Source organism: Rhinopithecus roxellana, chromosome 15 (genome assembly GCF_007565055.1).
Source record: "Rhinopithecus roxellana isolate Shanxi Qingling chromosome 15, ASM756505v1, whole genome shotgun sequence".
NCBI lineage: Eukaryota > Metazoa > Chordata > Mammalia > Primates > Cercopithecidae > Rhinopithecus > Rhinopithecus roxellana.
Window position 1 is genome coordinate 1,101,795 of NC_044563.1, and position 18,831 is coordinate 1,120,625.

Below are 18,831 nucleotides of genomic sequence, written 5' to 3' on the forward strand. Positions count from 1 at the left end.
GCCCACCCTGTGGGGCTGGAAACTGTACTCAATAAACCTCCCCTCCCATGCCCCCTTCCCTCTCTGTTGGGGACCACTGGGCCCATGCTGAGTTCCCGTTCGCTGAGTCAGAGAATGGCACTTGGGAAGCCCTACAGGGTCTCTCTCACGGAGCAGCCAAGGAACCCGGCCAGGGCTGATGAGACCACTGTCAGTGCAGAGAGACGCCTGGCGAAAGGGCGTGCGGTGCCTCCGCAGAGAAGCCTCACCAAACATGAGAAAGGATAAAAGCTCACCAACAGCAGCTTCTTAAAACACTGTGGACACAACCGCACAGGAGCAGCGTATCTGCTCAGAGCCTGTTTTACACGATTTCTGCCTTTCTTTTTTGCTAGGACCAGGTTGCTGCTTGGTAAGTCCCACGCAGTGTGGCTCGGTGGGTTCTGGGGTGTGCTCCCCATATCTCCCAGCACAGTCCAGGCCAGCACTGAGTACAGACAACCCCTCAGACCGGCGACTAGGGCTCAGGAGCTCCTCCTAAACGAGGGGCTGCCTGAGCAGCCTCCCCCGGGCCACAATGAAGCCCTGTCACAGTGATACTGGACTGCACCAAGCTGAAAGCTTGGGTGAAGCCATAGAACACGCCGGGCCATGGCCTGCACAGGCCAACACTCACCTGAGTGGGCGCCACGAAAGCTCAGCAATGGAAGCGCAGGCCATCCGGTGTTGGCTCTGCCTCAGCGGCCCTCGGTGGCACCTGGAGACAGCACCCGCCCCACCTGCACAACCCCATGGCCCACAGTGGCGCTGGCCGTATGCCCTGGGCGGAAAACTAAACGGCAGGAAGAGGAAGGTAGCACGGGACGAGGGCCGAGCCCTGCCCAGAAGTTAGGGGGAGAGAGAAAAAGCCTGGGTCTCTGGGGTGGCCAGCCAGGGCTCCCGAAGGAGGCGGGAGGACCAGGGCCTCCTGGAGCCCTCCTCCATCCAGAGGCAGGTTGTCCACTCCTACCCACTCCCACCCCCAGATCCAGGTGGCTGTGACTCCCTGACCAACAGAAAGTGGCTGAAAGGATGTATTGTCTTCCAGCCATTTCCACGACGGCTCTCCTGGGATGAAGACTTTCCTGGCAGAGGCAAAGAGAGGCCACAGTGGGGAGCCCTAGAGCCCAAAGTGTGGCCTGGGACCATGAGGTTAGCACTCTCTTTACAATAACACAAAGGTGCCAGGTGCCAAAGCCCTGTGGAAGCCACCTGGCCTGTAAAATTACAGCAGGATAAACACAGAACCTGACAGAATCCAGCTCTTGAGATTTGCAAAAGTAAAGCCACTCTGTCTGACGCTAGAAGATAACAGGTTTAAAAAAAATTTTTTTAAATGATACTTAAGATATGCTGCGTTTTTAATTCTTTCTAAATGAATTAAAGTTGTTTAACATTCTCAATTTTAATTTCTAAAAAGATGAACATTAATAGCTCAACTCATGTAAACTCAATGAGGACTTTTTTTTAATTTTAGAGGCAGGGTCTCACTCTATCACTGAGACTGGAGTGCAGTGGTACAGAGCTCACTGCAGCCTCAACCTCTTGGGTTCAAGCAATCCTCCCGCCTTAGCCTCCCAAACAACTGGGACTAGAGGCACACACCACCACATCTGGCTAATTTTTACTTTTTTGTACAGATGGAGGTCTCCCTATGTTGCTCAGGCTGGGCTTGAACTCCTAGTCTCAAGTGATCCTCCCACCTTGGCCTCCCAAAGTGCTGAGATTACAGGCACAAGCCACCATGCCCAGCCTCAACAAGGACTTTAAGGGGTCCTGACAGCAAGAAGTCAAAAAAACTCTGCTCTAGGGTGAGGACATAAAACTCCGCCTGGAGAGATCCATGGCGGGGGACTGTGGCGCCCCAGCAGATAGCCACGGCAGCAAGGCCCCTGAGGGCTGCCAGCCCCGTCACCACTGGTGGCCGTGCAGGAATAACCTGTGGGGCCAAAGCCCCACCCACCAGCCCACAGATGTGGGAAAGGTGATGAGTCCTCATTCGAGGCCCAGAAGTTCCAGGGTTGATTACTCAGCAAGAGGTAAGCAAGACCCACCCACAGCCAAGCCAGGGGCTGCTGAGCCATGCCCAAGATCAGAGACATGCGCGTTTGGTGCAGCGCCTGACACCTGACCCTGGTGGCTGACCATGCGGCCTGCCTGCCAGTCGTGGGAGTGGGATGCACATCACACCCTGGCTGCACTGCCCCTGCCAGGGGCAGAAGCGGGGACCATGAAATCGTGTGTTCTGCTGAGAGCATCAACCAGAGCAGAGCCGCTCAGGAGGGCACACGGTGCTGCAGGCCTAGCATGTCACACGCAGAGCCGAGGCCGCCCACTGGGAAGCCCACCGCTGGCAGGGAGCACAGCCTACGCACAGAATGATGCCCTCACGGTAATACTCCCCACAGAACCCCGCAGGGGTTCATTTTATTCTATACTGTTATCTTTTTTAACATTAAAAACTTGGCTACCAGTGACACTGATTATTTCTTTTAACCCACAGTATCCACAAGATGGTTGCCAAATTGTGAGAGCAATGTGACCTGCCACCAAAGCCTCCTGAGCGCACTCTGAGGTCTCCTGACTGTTCCTCCCGTCCTCTGATGGTCCCCCGTGCCCAAATGAGCTCAAAGGCTTTGCTGGCACAGCTCTTCAGCTCGGAGGCGATCCAGGTGACACACAGCCAGGCTCACTGGTTCTGCTCCCAGAGGCTTCCCTCCCTGCCCTTCACCTGTTCAACTGATACAGGAGCTGAGTCACATGCACTCCTGCTGGCTAAAGGTGACACAGCCCATTCATCAAAATATCATTAAAAACGACAATCAACTGAAAAATATTAAATAAATAAAAACCCACACGTCCGTGGAACCATGAGGGGGAGGAGGCAAAGGCAGCCCTTCTGAGACAAGGCACCAGGGAGCCAGGGCTCCCTCCACAGGCCTGCATGGCAAGTACCCTCCCTCACCTCCACAGGTCTCAGCTCAACGGCACCTTCTCAAAGAGGCCTTCTAGAGCCCCTATTCAAACAGCTCTCCTGCGCACCCCAGCCCACACCTCCTTACTCCCATCTCCCTGGGCTCTCCTGCGCACCCCTCCCAGGCACCCCATCCCACACTTCCTTACTCCCATCTCCCTCAGCTCTCCCGCACACCCCCTCCAGGTACCACATCCCACACCTTACTCCCGTACCCCTCGGCTCTTCCGTGCACCCACTCCAGGCACCGCATCCCATACCTTACTTCCGTCTCCCTCGGCTCTCCCGTGCACCCCCTCCAGGCACCCCATCCCACACCTTACTCCTGTCTCCCTCAACTCTCCCGTGCACCCCCTCCAGGCACCCCATCCCACACCTCCTTACTCCCGTCCCCCTTGGCTCTCCCGTGCACCCCCCCCAGGCACCATATCCCACACCTTACTCCCATCTCCCTTGGCTCTCCTGTGCACCCTCTCCAGGCACCCCATCCCACACCTCCTTACTCCCATCCCCCTTGGCTCTCCCGTGCACCCCCTCCAGGCACCCCATCCCACACCTCCTTACTCCCATCCCCCTTGGCTCTCCCGTGCACCCCCTCCAGGCACCCCATCCCACACCTCCTTACTCCCGTCCCCCTTGGAACTCCCGCACACCCCCTCCAGGCACCGCATCCCACACTTCCTTACTCCCGTCCCCCTCGGCAGTGGGGAAGCTGCCCAGGGGTGGCCCCTGTTGCCTCTGTTAATGCGTGTCCCGAGCGCTCAGAGCAGGCTGCACGCATGCGGGTCTCCAACAGGAACCTGACTCAACCCAGATTCTCAGGCCCACACTCTTGTGTTTCATGACACCGCTGCTATGACAAACGGTCCTGTCACATGTGGCACAAAGAACACGGCACGCAGCAGAAGGGCAGACATGCTGAGAGGAGGAACCCAGAGCAGCCTCCCATGTAGAGGGCCAGACGCAGACTGTGGGGAGAGGCCAGGGCTGTGCATGACAAACTCAACACAGACAAGCCATGCTCACACCAGCAGCTTTCAACCCACGCCCAAGCTAATTTTATGCTCTCTGGGCTCACGCCCAGGCCTGGCCCCAGGCTCAGGCATCCGGCTCCTCAGGGCCACCTGGCACCATCAGGCCTTTCCATGGGCTGAGGACAAATCCCAGCAAAGCAGGAGTTCGGAGCTTCCGCAGACGGCGCAGGCCAAACCCCGAGACAACAGCCCCTCGTGGGCTCCTGAGACTCTGCTGCTGTGGGGATAGGGTCTGCCAGCCCACAGCCTGCACAGCCACCATGTCTGGAGGGGAAGAGGCGTTGCTAAAAGGGTGCTTGGAAGAAAAGTCCCCCAGCCCTGCAAAGGTCACAGGCAAAAGAGAAACAGCATGGTGCCTCTGTGCTTTCCAACCCTCCAGCTCGCCTGCTTTCTGCAGGGAAAAGCTCAATACCTTCGTGGGAGCTCTTCTTTGCCTCCCTGCCTGCCACAGCAAAATGCTCGATGACACAGACCAAAGTCACCACCAGACAGGGCAAAAAACAGGAGCTGTGGCACTTAGCTCCCTCACGTTAGCTCCCTCACGTTAGCCCCGGGACATCTGCAAACAACTGCAGGGATGAATGAACAGACATTCCAGCCAAGGGAGCTTCAAAGAGAAGGAAACCAGGGACAGCAATGTGAGTGTGGCCACAGTCCACAGGCCAAGAAATGCCACAGATCACACGTGGCCCGGAAGCCCTGCCCACCATCTCCTTCTTTTCCCTTTAAGTTTCCACATTTTATGTTTTTACCAATTGTTTCTAGTTCCGCTGAACACCAATAGGTGTGCCCCAGCCAGGAGAAATCCTGTGCAGAGAAAAAACAAACACGGTGAAGGCAAAGAATGGGAGGCCCTTCTGGCCAAGACAGACGGGAACAGCAAACGCCCTTTCCTTCCAGACAGGTCTAGCACTGGCAGGAGGCTACACACACACAAATCACCACGGAGAAAAAAAGGCCACGGCCCTGAGGCTCCCAACCAGCACTCAGTGGCCCTAACAAAAGTTGCAGTGGGCCCTGAAGTTTCTAACCCACACCACTGTGTGGACAAAGGAAACACTGGGGTGACAGCAGGATAGCATGGGGGTCCTCCCTCACAGTGGCCTCAACGCCCCTCTTACCATACCGGATGACCACAGCAGAGACCACGGCTTCCTCCGGAGACGGGGTCTGCTGGTGCACCACACCCCTGTTCCATCTGACAGCAGCACTTGGCAGGCAGACCCTAGTGTGGCTGGCTTTCCCAGGGCTGGGAAGAGGCCTTCACACGTCAGGACACAAGAGTGGCACCTGGTGGTGGCAACACTAAAGCAAAGACCAGAGGTGGGGGCTGCACTGTCTCAGATACACTCACGATGAGAAATGCAGTCCTGCTGTTTACCAGCCGCGGACCTGCGGACGCCGCCTGCAGCTCCCCTGGGGGACTCACCCCCAGCTTCAAGGGCACGTGTGCAAGGATTCCTAGGGGGTTTATGGGGAGGCTCCTTCTAAAAAGGGCTCCATGTATCCACGACCACTGCTTTTTTTTTTTACTCTGTCACCCAGGCTGGAGTGCAGTGGCACGATCTCCGCTCACTGCACCCTCCACGTCCCAGGTTCAAGTGATTTTCCTGCCTCAGCCTTCTGAGCAGCTGGGATTACAGGCAGGCGCCACCAGGCCTGGCTAATTTTTTGTATTTTTAGTAGAGACGGGGTTTCACTGTGTTAGCCAGGATGGTCTCAATCTCCTGACCTCGTGATCTGCCCGCCCCGGCCTCCCAAAACGCTGGGACTACAGGCGTGAGCCACTGTGCCTGGCCGACCACTGCTCTTTTTAAGGGGAATTTGGAAACAGGAGGGGGTGATGGAGAACTTTTTTTTGAAAAAGAGGACTCTGAATGCAACACCACCCTAGGTAAACACCTCTGAAACCCAGGCCTAAGCTTAGCTCCCCGGTGGAGCCCTGATGGAAAGAGGCTATTCCTGAAACCAGACCTTCCAGGGCTGCCTGCTGGAGATACAGAGGCCCTGGGCCATGGCTTCTCTGCTCATGCCTCTGCATGTGCTGCTGCCTCTTCCTGGGCCACCTCCTTCCTCCTTCCCTCTTGGAAAAGCCCTTCATACCTGCTCTAACCGAGCCCCCTGCTTTCGGTTGCACTCACCCACTCAATTCTCCTCCTGCTGCCTGTGGTCCTTCTCTACCAGCCTGAGAGCTCTAGGAAAGCTCTAGAATGGCTGTGTCTCCATCTCTGGACCTTCACCCCATCACAGAGCCTGGTACACCACAGCCCATGAACTCAGGAACCTGGGGCCCCCGGCTAAGAGGCCCAGCTCACTGTCCTCAAAGTCACGGTCACAAACCGTGGATCAGTGGTGGAAGAAGAGTGGCAGGTGCACATCTCCACAGGACGGAATCGCACTTGGTGATGAAGAGGACGGAGCTGCAGACACATGCAACGCCACGGACGGACGTTCGCAACACTGCGCCGCATGGGCCAGGCACACAGCCCGTGTACTGGGATTCCATTCACATGAGTCAGTTCATCCACACAGATGGCAGGAGACTGGTGGCCGCCTCGGGGCTGAAGGTGGGGATGGGGAGCAGTGCCAATGGACATGAGGCTTCTCTGGGGCACAATGGCAAAGTTCTCAAATTAAACTGTGGTGATTACTCGGCCCTGTAATTTTACTAAAAATTATTTAATTGTAAACTTAAGTTAACCTTATGGTATGTAAATTGTACCTCAATGAGGCTGCTAAAAGAACTCTAGAGATTCAAGCAAGTTCAGCCTGGGTGTCCTCATAATCAGAATCAATTGTCAACCCACCAGTAACATCCTCCCATGCAGCAAAGAAAAGGAAGAAGAAAAACAAAGTTGTCAATACTCCATTCACATTCCTGCAGAGACACACACTCACGAGATTTTACCTGTCAGAGAGGAGGACACCTGAAGGCAGCTGGGAGCGCCAAGTTAGTAAGCACAAGCTAGCGGCCCCGGAGAGGCCCTCCCTGCTCACCTGCAGTCTGTCTTCAATCAGAGCTGAGTTAGTAAGCACAGGCCAGCGGCCTCGGAGAGGCCCTCTCCACTCACCTGCAGTCTGTCTTCAATCACCAGCACTGTGGTGCCACAGCCCCGGCCCGCTAACCCACAGCTCACCTGCTGCTTGGAGGGTGACCAGGACACTGGTATCAAGGCATCATGCAGCCTCCGAAGGAGCAAGGAAAGCCCCAAGGAAGCATGCCGGAGATGTGTGCCCCCCTGCCCTGGCTGTGGCCAGCTGGTGAAGCTGCCTGTAGGAGAGGGGCGTTTCCCCGCAAACTCCACCACACTGGGCCCTATGCAGGGCCAGCAGGAGGGCAGTTATATTCCCATCAGTCGGGAGGGGAGGAAGTGTGTTTCCTCTCATGTATTCCCGGATGCACAGCTGCTCCTGGGCTGTGTGTTCTGTTGGGTAACACTGACTGCACACACACCTTTTCACAAATGCCTGTTGTCAATTAAAGACAAGATAAAAGTTTCTCCTAAACTCCAAACACTATGTGGTAGAGTTCCTCCCTCCGTTAGCCTCCACGGAAACCACTGCAGCTCAAGCTTCTCCTCTCCACCTGCCTACAACTCAGTGGCGAGGGATGACATCCTGTCACTGGCTGCCCAGAATGGAACAGAACTTGTCTACAAAACGTGGAAACTTTTTTCAAGTTACGAATTACTCTTCATAAAAGGAAGAAAGAGAGAGAGAAAAAAAAGTTTACCTTTACAGCTACTTCACCAGCAAACTCAAAGCAATGCCCAGCAAAGGAACCCTATGAGAAACAGACAGTGGAGAGCCACGCCTGCACACCTCCAGAAAAACGCCAGCCACACTCATCATCACCAGTCCTGACGTGCTGGGCTCTGTTCCGGTTTCCCAAGCAGGTTTCCCTGCAGGGCCCCCCTTCCTCAGGAGCGCTGATGATAAGGCTGCTAGAATGCTCAGCAGGCCAGGCTCTTAGCTCTTCTCCCAGTGACAAGGAAGACGTGGCTTTTCACTTGCACATCTACAGAACACTCTTCCGGTTCTAACAATGATCAGAAGAGAACACAGCAAGCAAAGGCACTGTTTGCTGCTACCGTCGAGTCCACACTTTGTCATCTGAGATGAACTAATTCAAAGAAATCCTTTCTTTAAAAAAAAACTTTTGGCCGGGCGTGGTGGCTCAAGCCTGTAATCCTAGCACTTTGGGAGGCCGAGACGGGCGGATCACAAGGTCAGGAGATCGAGACCATCCTGGCTAACCCGGTGAAACCCCATCTCTACTAAAAAAAAAATACAAAAAAAACTAGCCGGGCGACGTGGCAGGCACCTGTAGTCCCAGCTACTCAGGAGGCTGAGGCAGGAGAATGGCATAAACCCGGGAGGCGGAGCTTGCAGTGAGCTGAGATCCGGCCACTGCACTCCAGCCTGGGCAACAGAGCCAGACTCCGTCTCAAAAAAAAAAAAAAAAAAAACAAACTTAAGACAGCAGAGACCTGTATTCCAAACTACTTGACTGACAATGAATGCTCTGAATTAATTAAAAATATCAACAAATAGTCAAAAATAACAATTTCCCCAATCCCAGACTGACACCTAGTTGAAGGATTAATGGCCAACGAGAGCCCTGGCAATGACCACACAAAAGCTGCTCAGACAGAAGCAAGCTCCTCCACTCACTGCTGAGCCCTCTCCAGTGGCAGAGCCCAATTAAGCGAGCGAATGAGAGAGACCTGTGGGTCTCTGCGGCTCGCTCACTCTTCAGCTTTTACAACTTATTTTTATAGTTGATGCTCAATAAACATGTGAAATGAGCAGAGAGACAGAGTAGCCCCTGGGCCCTCTCTGCTCTGCATCCTTGGATACCAGCTTAAAAACAGGCTCTGGAGGAAAAGCAGTACTTGACCACTGAACTGTACCACCTAAAACAGGAAGCACAGCCAGGCGCGGTGGCTCACGCCTGTAATCCTACACTTTGGGAGGCCAAGGCAGGCGGATCACCTGAGGTCAGGAGTTCAAGACCAGCCTAGCCAACAGGTGAAACCCCCATCTCTGCTAAAATACAAAAAAATTAGCCGGGCGTGGTGGCAGCTGCCTGTAATCCCAGCAACTCGGGAGGCTGAGATGGGAGAATCGCTTGAACCCAGGAAACAGTGGTTGCAGTGAACCAGCCGAGATTGTGCCACTGCACTCCAGCCCGGGCGGTTGAGCGAGACTCTGTCTCAAAATAAAAAAAAAGCAGCACATATTTAAGGAATTGTTAAAGAATTCATGATTCACAACATCCAACAGATTTAAAACCACGTATGCAAAGGTAACTGCACTCCACCCTAATCCCACTTTCAAATCTCACTGCACTCTTGGAACTGCCCACTTTTACAGCCAGGCAGCAGCAGACACCCCTTCCCTGGCCAGGGCCCTCCAAGGCAGCAGCTCCAAGGTCCTCGCCAGCCTTCCCCTGGCACCCAGACCCAGCCTAGGGCCCATGAGATGAGTGCACCACCGTCCTTCCCTGGAGGACTACTTGGTTACCGAAGTCTTAACAAGGGTCACAAGAATCTATCTGTCCCCCAGGCTGTACATGGCGACTCACGCCTGTAATCCCCACAGCTTAAGAGGCCAGGGCAGGTGGATCACTTGAAGTCAGAGTTTGAGACCAGCCTGGCCAACACAGCGAAACCCCGTCTCTACTAAAAACACAAAAATCAGTTGGGCTGGTGGTGCACACCTGTGATACCAGCTACTTGGGAGGCTGAGGCAGGAGAATCACTTGTACCCAGGAGGCGGAGGTCGTGGTGAGCCGAGAACGTGCCACTGTACTCTGGCCTGGGCGACAGAGTGAGACTCCATCTCAAAAAAAAAAAAAAAAAAAAAAAATTCAGTCCCCTGAAAGCCTAGTAGTAGTTAATTTCTGAATATTCACAATGATGACGGCAAAATCCACAAAGCAAAGACCTCAGTGAGTTTAAAAAGACTGACTGCTGGTCAACTTCCAGGTACAAAGTACCTGCTACTTATGAATGTACACAGGCAATAATCACACATTCACAAAACGCAGTCAGCTGCCTCCTCGGGAACCCGGCTGACTGGGCTGGTTCCGCTGACACAAATCCCTGTAGGTTCAACTCACCCGCTCAAGAGTCTACTTCCCACTCCGAGGCCTGGGTGCTTCCAACGCAGTCCCTCCCAGTAAATGCAGAAAGCAAGCACGCGCCTGTGATTCGGAATAAAGCAAACACAGCTGTGTGGCCTCGATTCTCAGTGTCCGTGGGTCTCAGAGGCCTTGCACAAAACACCTCTCCACACTAACAGTAGCCAACATTTACCACATGCCAAGCGCTATGCTAAGCCTTCACCTTGGTCTCTCCCTCCACAACCATGCACTGCAAGTCGTACAGTGTCCGCCTTACGGGTGATTTTTTAAAAGCAGGTGATTTAAACAAAGAGGTGAAGTGACCACTTATACAGCTAATAAGCAGCAGGGCTGGAACAGCAGTGCTGCCTCCTCAAGAAGTCATGAGCCGGCAGGGTCCAGTGGCTCACACCTGTAATCCCAGCACTTTGGGAGGCTGAGGCGGGCGGATCACGAGGTCAGGAGTTCAAGACCAACATGGCCAAGATGATGAAACCCGCTCTCTACTAAAAACACAAAAATTAGGCGGGCATGGTGGCAGCAGCCTGTAATCCCAGCTACTCGGGAGGCTGAGGCAGGGAACTGCTGGAGCCCAGGAGGCGGAGATCGCGCCACTGCACTCCAGCCTGGGCGACAGAGTGAGACTCTGCCTTTAAAAAAAAAAAAAAAAAGCCATGAGCCCTCGCACCCCATGGCTGGTCCCCTGAGCCACCAGCACAGCTGCCCTGACCCCGGCACTCTGGCTCCAGGCTGATCCCCGCTGCACTGGGCACTTCTGCGGTCTCTCGATTCATCCCATGCTGCTTGTCTTCCCTGGTCTCCCTGTCACTCGAGTCCACGCAATGCGATGCCAAGAACGGTTCTAATTCCTCTCCTTGGTTATCCTGACAACACCCCGCACCGACCCCGCGCCCCCACGCCGCCCTTCGACTCCCAAGGGCCTGAGAGACACTGAAGCGAAATGCCCATCACGCCTTTCATCTCACTTTCCGAACTTCGGTGTCTACACAAGCCCTTCCACCGGCCAAAACCAAGAGCAACGGCTCCCCACTCCCACCCCAGGCCCCTGGAACGAGGACGCCGACTCTGGGCAGGCACCAGAGGGGTAGCTACAGGGACAGGCAGAGATGCGCAAGGACCACGCTGTCGGGTGAAAATGCCTGTCCTTATTGTCCTTACAAAGCAAAAAAGTTTTTTTTTTGTTTGTTTGTTTGTTTTAAACCACTTTAGCCAGAATAACTGCTGCGGGCAAAGCGGCGACGCTTTAGCTGCTGTACCGCTCGCTCCTCCGGTTTCCAGCAAGCTAAACACAGAAGCGGATGGGAGGGGAAGGCGGCCGCGGCTCCCCAGCCAAGAGCGAGCAGTTTCTCCGGCTTCCTTCCTACTCCACCCTCCTGCCCCGGCCGCCCGTGGACCGCAGCAAGATCTGCGCCTCGCCGGGACCCTCCGCGGCCCGCAGCCCGCAACAGCCAGTCCTGCTCCCCTCCCCGGCCACGGCCCCGCGGGGACCTCAGGACACTGGGGTCTTTCACTTCTTTTTCCTTTTTCTTAAGGAACTTGTCTCTACCGGTGTTCAAGTTACTTGGTCCAGAAGCGAGCCCCGCGCAAGGAGCGAAGCGGGCAGCCCAACCTGCGAGGCCCCGGCTCACCGACAGCCGGGCGCCCGGGGCGGCCGGGCCAGGCCCCTGACGGGACCAGAACCGGGCTGTCCCCGAGACGCCCGCGCCGGCCCGGTCCGCCCAGGACAGGCGCGTCCGCTCCGCCCGGGCCCGATGCCCTTGAGCGGCGGTGCCCGCACCGAGCCCCGCAACCCACCCGCGCCCCGGCCGCCCCGCCCGGCGCCCGCCCGAGCCCGGCCCGGCCGCAGACTCACCCCATGAGCCAGTCCATGGCTGCGCGGGGCCGCCGCGCCCGCCGCCCGACGCGATCGGCCTCAGCCCCGGCGTCCGGAAGTAAACACTCGCCCGCCCGCTCGCTCCCACACGCGCCGCCCGCCGCCGCCGGAAGTGACGCGCCCGCGCGCCGCCTGCTGGGACGCGTAGTCCCGGCCTCACACCCTGCGCTTCCTACGCCGCATGTGTTCCCGGCTCCATGGGCAGTCCCCGCGCACCTGGACTGTCTCCCCACTCCCGGCTGTGCTCTCCCCCTTGGGCTCTCTCCGCGCTATCCCCCACGCCCTGGACGGTTACCTCCCGCCTTTGGCGCTCCCCTTGCTACAGGACTGTCCCTCGCACCCTGGCTGTCCCCTTCCTCCGCGGCCGTCCCCCTGCGCCTCCGGCTGTCCTCGCCCACCTTTGGCCCGCTCCTCGCTCCCTGCGCTGTCCCCGTCCGGTGGGCTGTGTATCACCTCGCTCTTGGCTGTCCCTCCCCCATCCCTGACCCTCCCTTTGAGCCCCTGGGTGTCCCCATGTCCCCTGGGCATCTGACCTCCTGGCCACTCCGTCCCGGGCCCGGCCCACAGCAGTTACTCAGTGACTGCCTGTCAAAGGGCCGGATTCCCCATTCTTCCCCCGGGGAAGATGCTCGGAGGAGCTCAGAACCAGGACAGGGAGAACGCAGAACTTGGGGGAGAGCGGGGAGGGGGCGCTTCCCCCGGCTGGATACAGGGCGGCCGGCGGGGCTGACCGTGGAGGGGGTGAAGTCGGCTGACCTGATGGGGTCACTTGTCTGAAACCCAGTGGCTGTGTCACTCCACCACGCTCGTCAGACGAGTGACGGCATCAGGAAAGCTGACCTCGCCCCCTCCAGGGTCAGCCCCGCCTGCCGCCCTGTTTTCAGCCGCGGGAAGCGCCCCTCCCCGCTCTCCCCAGGTCCCCTCCTGCCACCTGGCCTCTCTTCAGGCTTGAGAATGCTTAGGTATCAGGCAGGGCTCTCAGTTGCCATCAAGAGAAAGGCTTAAGGTGAAAAGGAATTCATAACAGATCCTGGGTAGCTCACGGCATTGCCCAGAAAGCTCGAGAACTTCTAAGACCATGCATCTGGGAACACCTCCAGTCACAGTGGCCTCCATTCTTAGTCCCTTCTCTCCGGCTTCGCCCCACAGTTGAGACCAGCAAGTGAAACCTTTCAGTCCCAGACCCCCACTGCTGCAGGAGGCTGCGTGAGGTGGTTATGGTCAGTGGAGTCAGAACAGAAGTCAGCCAGGGAGGCTTCCCGTCCGAATGAGAGGACGACGCCTCCACAGGGAGGCGGTTTGACTTCTGCTTCTGTACGGGCAGGAGGGCGGGAACCAGGTAATGAGACTGCCTTGGTGGGAGGCATTGACAGAAAACAAGGACCGAGAAGACAGGAAGAGCTTGGGACTTAGATGACTCCAAAAAGCAGCTGCACCAGCCATGGGCTGCCTTCTCCGGAGCTCTCCATATGCGGGAAATGCAGACCCGCCCTGGAATTTCTGCTGGTCACAGCCGAGCCTCTTCCTGCCTGATGTGTGAGCACAGAGCTGGGACAGTAAAGGCGTCACCGCTGCAACCACAGGGCGCCAGCGTCCGGGATCCCTGAGTACTGGTGCTGGAGATGCCGCCGCCTCCAGCCAAGCGCTGCTGCTGCTGCTGCTGCTGCTAGCATGGGCCATGCATGCCGCTTCCTGTTCCAAGTTGGGCAGGTGCTGCTGATAGGGAAACTGAGGGAGTCTGTCTGCACCGCCGCTGGCAGCTTCTCCAATGCAAGGCAGACCCAGCCTCCTAAGGAGGGATTTCTCCAGGAAATTAATACGCTTAGACGGTGAAGAACGAAACGACCCACAACAGTCTCTCTATTTTGCTGCTTTGTACCAACACCGTTCTGCCCACACCTCCCCTTACCGCCCTCATAGTGCAGCCGAACCTTGTAGAGGTGAACCCCCACTTCCTCCAGGGCCTAGCCCATAGCTTATCAACAACAGCCAGGAGTCTGGGAGGCGTCCACTCCTGCTGCGTCGCTTTCCTGGTTGTAAAGCTCGTGGGTGAACATTGCAAACTTAACCAGCAAAAACCACCGGAGATAAAGTAGTGAGGAAAGACAAAGGAAAGAGGAGGAACACGCATTTAACACACGGCACCTCAGGAAGTAAGAAAACACAGACACATGCCACCAAGGTCTGACTGTTGAGTCATAGGTTGAGTCAGCGGTTGCAGTGAGCGGAGACCGTGCCATTGCACTCTAGCCTGGGCAACAAGAGCCAGACTCCGTCTCAAAAAAAAAAAAAGGGGGGGACAAGGAACAGAACTGCTTGTACTGCAGCCCCAGCTAAACCTTGTTCTCAATCTGGGGCACATTGAAAGCTTTTGTGGACTCTTGGGTCTCTTGCTAATTAGTTAAGAACAGCACATTCCGTAAGCACTGGTCAGAGAGGACAGGTTACCTTACTTGTGTGGCCAAGGTTGATGACTTCCTTCTCCTTGCTCCATGCTCACTTTGCTTCAATGAACCGCTCGCTCAGCTGGCTGCATCTCTACCTCGCAGAGTGACCCAACCCATCGTTTCTGATGACGAGGAACCCTTGGTGGCCCTGCCTACTCCTAGGTGCTGACCTCTTCCAGTAACGGCTCCCCTGAACGTGGTTGTGCTAGGGAGTGCTTCTGGCAGCCCCTCCCCAGGTTCCATCCACATTCCTTCCAGCCCCACTGAGTGCCAGCAATCCTGGTGACAACCTGCCTGACTTGGACAGGTTGTTTAATGTCCCTGTGCCTCAGCTTCCTTTTTAGTGGAATAGGAATGATATTAGCAAACTCGTCCTAAGAAATCCATCATTAGGCCCCTGGTGCAGGCAGAGGTGAGGAGCCATGGGGGAGTGGGTGGGCATGCTGGGTGCGTGGCCCCTGGCTTAGGCAGCTCTCCTGCCTCAGCCCACCCCTCCTCCCCTGAGGATGGTGTGCTGCCCAGCGCAACCCACGCGTGTTTTCATGTGTCCCACCCAGATCACATGTTGTGTGCTATCCCGTGATGTTACATATCGTCTGATCTGGAGCCCAGTGGCAAGCCGGAACGTGCATCTCTAAGAACCATGTTTATTTCTTAAGAGGATAGGGCTTTGCTCCAAAGACCTGGGGCCCTCCTAGCTCATCTTCCTGGTAGAGCTTGCCACCATCTCCACGCAGCAGCACATGGGGCACCACTGGATCTGTTGAATCAGAAGTGACAAGTGGCCAGGTGTGGTGGCTCACATCTGTCATCCCAGCACATTGGGAGGCTGAGGTAGGTGGATCCCTTGAGGTCAGGAGTTCATGACCAGCCTGGCCAACATGGTGAAACCCTGTCTCTACTAAAAATACAAAAATTAGCCAGGCGTAGTGGTGTGTGCCTGTAATTCCAGCTATTCAGGAGGCTGACGCAGGAAAATCGTTTGAACCCAGGAGGCAGAGGCTACAGTGAGCTGAGATCACACCACTGCACTCCATCCTGGGTGACAGAGGGAGGCTCCATCTCAAAAAAAAAAAAAAAAAAAGGAAAAAGAAAAGAAAAGAAAAAGGCTGGGTGCGGTGGCTCACACCTGTAATCCTAGCACTTTGGGAGGCCAAGGTGGGCAGATTACCTGAGCTCAGGAGTTTGTGACCAGCCTGACTAACATGGTAAAATCCTGTCTCTACTAAAAACACAAAAATTAGCCAGTCATGGTGGCAGGCACCTGTAATCCCAGCTACTTGGGAGGCTGAGGCAGGAGAATCGCTTGAACCCGGGAGAGGTTGAGGTTGCAGTGAGCCAAGACCATGCCATTGCACTCTAGTCTGGGCAACAAGAATAAGACTTAAAAAAAAAAAAAAAAAAAAGGTGGAAAGGGACAGAACCGCTTGTACTGCAGCCCTAGCTAAACCTTGTTCTCAATCTGGGGCACATTTAAAGCTTTTGTGCACTCTTGGGTCTCTTGGTAATTAATTAAGAACAGCACATTCCGTAAGCACTAGTCAGAGAGGGTAGGTTAGTTGCCCCACTGTCTACTTCCATTTCCTCCTCCTTCTCTTTGCTTCTCCCCCTCTTCCTCCTCCTCTTGTTACTTAGTAATTAAATGCTGATCAATATGACGACAGGAAAAACTCTTTTACCCAGCTGCCCAGGTAGGCAAGGTGGCCAACGAGATGTAAAATGAAGTTATTGCCTAGCTTCCGGGAAATCCTTTCTGTCCTTCCTGTCTACCCCAACCCTGGCCCAGTCTCCTGTTTCCTGACCAGAATAGAAAAACAAATGATGGCTGGAGCTCTCGCAGTCACCTTGGAGCGTGAGGAAGTGATGATGGCAGAGCAGAAAGGCAGAAAGAACCTGAGTTTCTGCTGAAACTCGGACCCTCCACGATAGTCCTGATTTTCTCACCAAGGTGCTTACGTTTTTTGAAAAAAAAAAAAAAAAAAGGATTAAATCATCATTCTCCCGAATTTGTGCTACTTGAAGGAAAAGACAGTTGTCTAAATGACACACCAGTGTGTCATGGTGCTGGAGGTGCAAGAGCCCACCCTTTACTTTGAAAAGGTTTTCGTATTCTCAGACCATTAGATACTCAAAATGTTGCCAAGCCCCTAAATGTTCATGGGATATATCTCTTGGTAAGCACATGTATTTTTTTTTCTCTTTTTCTTTCTTTTTTTTTTTTTTTTTTTTGAGACGGAGTCTCGCTCTGTTGCCAGGCTGGAGTGCAGTGGCGCAATCTCGGCTCACTGCAGCCTCCGCCTCCCGGGTTCGAGGGATTCTCCTGCCTCAGCCTCCCGAGTAGCTGGGATTACAGGCGTGCGCCACCACGCCTGGCTAATTTTTGTGTTTTTAGTAGAGACAGAGTTTCACCATGTTGGTCAGGCTGGTCTCAAACTCCTGACCTCGTGATCCGCCCACCTCGGCCTCCCAAAGTGCTGGGATTACAGGCGTGAGCCTCTGCGCCCAGCCACACGTGTATTATTTAGCATCTAGAGTATCCAGGTCCTTGGCTCTGGGGCCTGTGAACGTGGCATCATTCATATGATATGATATTCTGAGAGACATTCAAAATCTGTGTGGACTAGGCCGGGTGTGGTGGCTCACGCCTGTGATCCCAGCACTTTGGGAGGCCGAGGTGGGCAGATCACGAGGTCAGGAGTTTGAGACCAGCTTGACCAACATGGTAAAGCCCCATCTCTACTAAAAATACAAAAAAAAAAAAAAAAAAAAAAAAAACTAGGCTGGGCGTGGTTGCACACACCTGTGATCCCAGCACTTTGGGAGGCCAAGGCGGGTGGATCACTTACGGTCAGGAGTTGGAGACCAGCCTGGGCAACATGGTGAAGCCCTATCTCTACTACAAATACAAAAAACATTAGCTGGGCATGGTGGTGTGCACCTGTAATCCCAGCTACTCCCGAGGCTGAGGCAGGAGAATCGCTTGAACCCGGGAGTCAGAGATTGCAGTGAGCCGAGATAGCTCCATTGCACTCCAGCCTGGTGACAAGAGTGAAACTCTGTCTCAAAAAAAAAAAAAAAAAAAAATCTGTGTGGATGAAATTGTAGCAGAGCGAATTCGAGTTTGTAGGACCCTGAGGCCTAAGGGGGGAGGTATACTGCCAATCTCTCCAAATAGAGACTCCCTGCTTCTGATGTTCTCTGTTTATTGGAATTGAGGTGGGTGTGACTGCCTGATCAATAGATAAATCATAATTGTTGCTTGGCTCCAATAAGGACAACACATCTGGAAGAACAGCTGCAGTTGGAATAATTACATCTTTCAGTCCACTGTCAATTACCAACACCATCTGCCTTCCGCACAGAAAAGACGTGGGAGTGAGACTGGCATCCTAGAGTGCCCCTTCTCTGCAACTTTGAGGTCTGGGAGGGTGGCACCCATTTCTGGGTATCTCTGGAGATGAAGGTTTGCTTTTGGTTGAAGGTTTTGGCAGGAAAGTAAAACTGTAGGGTTTCCCACTCAGGCCTCTCCACCTTCCACTCACCCATTCATCTGACAAATAAGTAGTGAGCGCCAACTACCTATAAGAACAAGGCACTTGTAAGGCACCTGGAGAACAGTAGTAGACACCACAGACTAACACCTGCCCTTGTGGAGCTGTCGAGTGTCAGTGAAAAAAATAATAAAGCAGGCAGCACATTCCAAAATGACCAGTACCCTGGGGTAAAGAGAGCGAGGGAGAGGGTCGCGGGAGGCTCAGTGTCATGGGCTGACACGTGTCCCCTGGAAAGATAAAAGGCTGTTCTAACCCCCAGTACCAGTAAGGTCCGAAGGGGACCTCATCTGGAAATAGAGTCACTGCAGATGTCATTTTTTTGTTGTTGTTTGTTTGAGATGGAGTTTTGCTCTTATTGCCCAGGCTAGAGTGCAGTGGCTCACTGCAACCTCTGCCTCCCAGGTTCAGTTGATTCTCCTGCCTCAGCCTCCCCAGTAGCTGGGATTACAGGTGTCCACCACCACGCCTGGCTAATTTTTATGTCTTTAGTAGAGACGGTGTTTCACCACATTGGCCAGGCTGGTCTTGATTACAGGCGTGAACCACCACGCCTGACCCACAGATGTCATTTGTTAAGATGAGGTCCTGGTGGAGTAGGGGGCTTCCAATCCTGTATGACTGGTGACCTTATAAAAAGGAGGAATTTAAGCCAGACACGGTGGCTCACGCCTGTAATCCCAGCACTTCGTGAGGCAGAGGCAGGCAGATCACCTGAGATCAGGAGTTCGAGACCAGCCAGGCCAAGATGGTGAAACCCCATCTCTACTAAAAACACAAAAATTG

At 54.7% G+C, this 18,831-nt stretch overlaps 1 protein-coding gene across 2 annotated transcripts in view; it reads right to left on the bottom strand.

Moving 5' to 3' along the window:
* The window catches only part of MOB2 (MOB kinase activator 2), a 71,508-nt gene extending 59,368 nt beyond the window's left edge, over nt 1–12,140 (bottom strand). The window contains exons 1-2 of one of the 2 annotated variants that reach the window (XM_030917933.1): nt 12,027–12,105; nt 10,151–10,234 (exon numbers count right to left, since the gene is read on the bottom strand). In XM_030917933.1, coding sequence (XP_030773793.1) covers nt 10,151–10,234; nt 12,027–12,043 — 101 coding nt within the window. In that variant the 5' untranslated portion in view covers nt 12,044–12,105. Of the gene's footprint in view, nt 1–10,150; nt 10,235–12,026 lie in introns of both variants that reach the window. The other variant, XM_030917934.1, reaches the window with a different exon arrangement.
* Between the last annotated feature and the right edge of the window lie 6,691 nt (nt 12,141–18,831).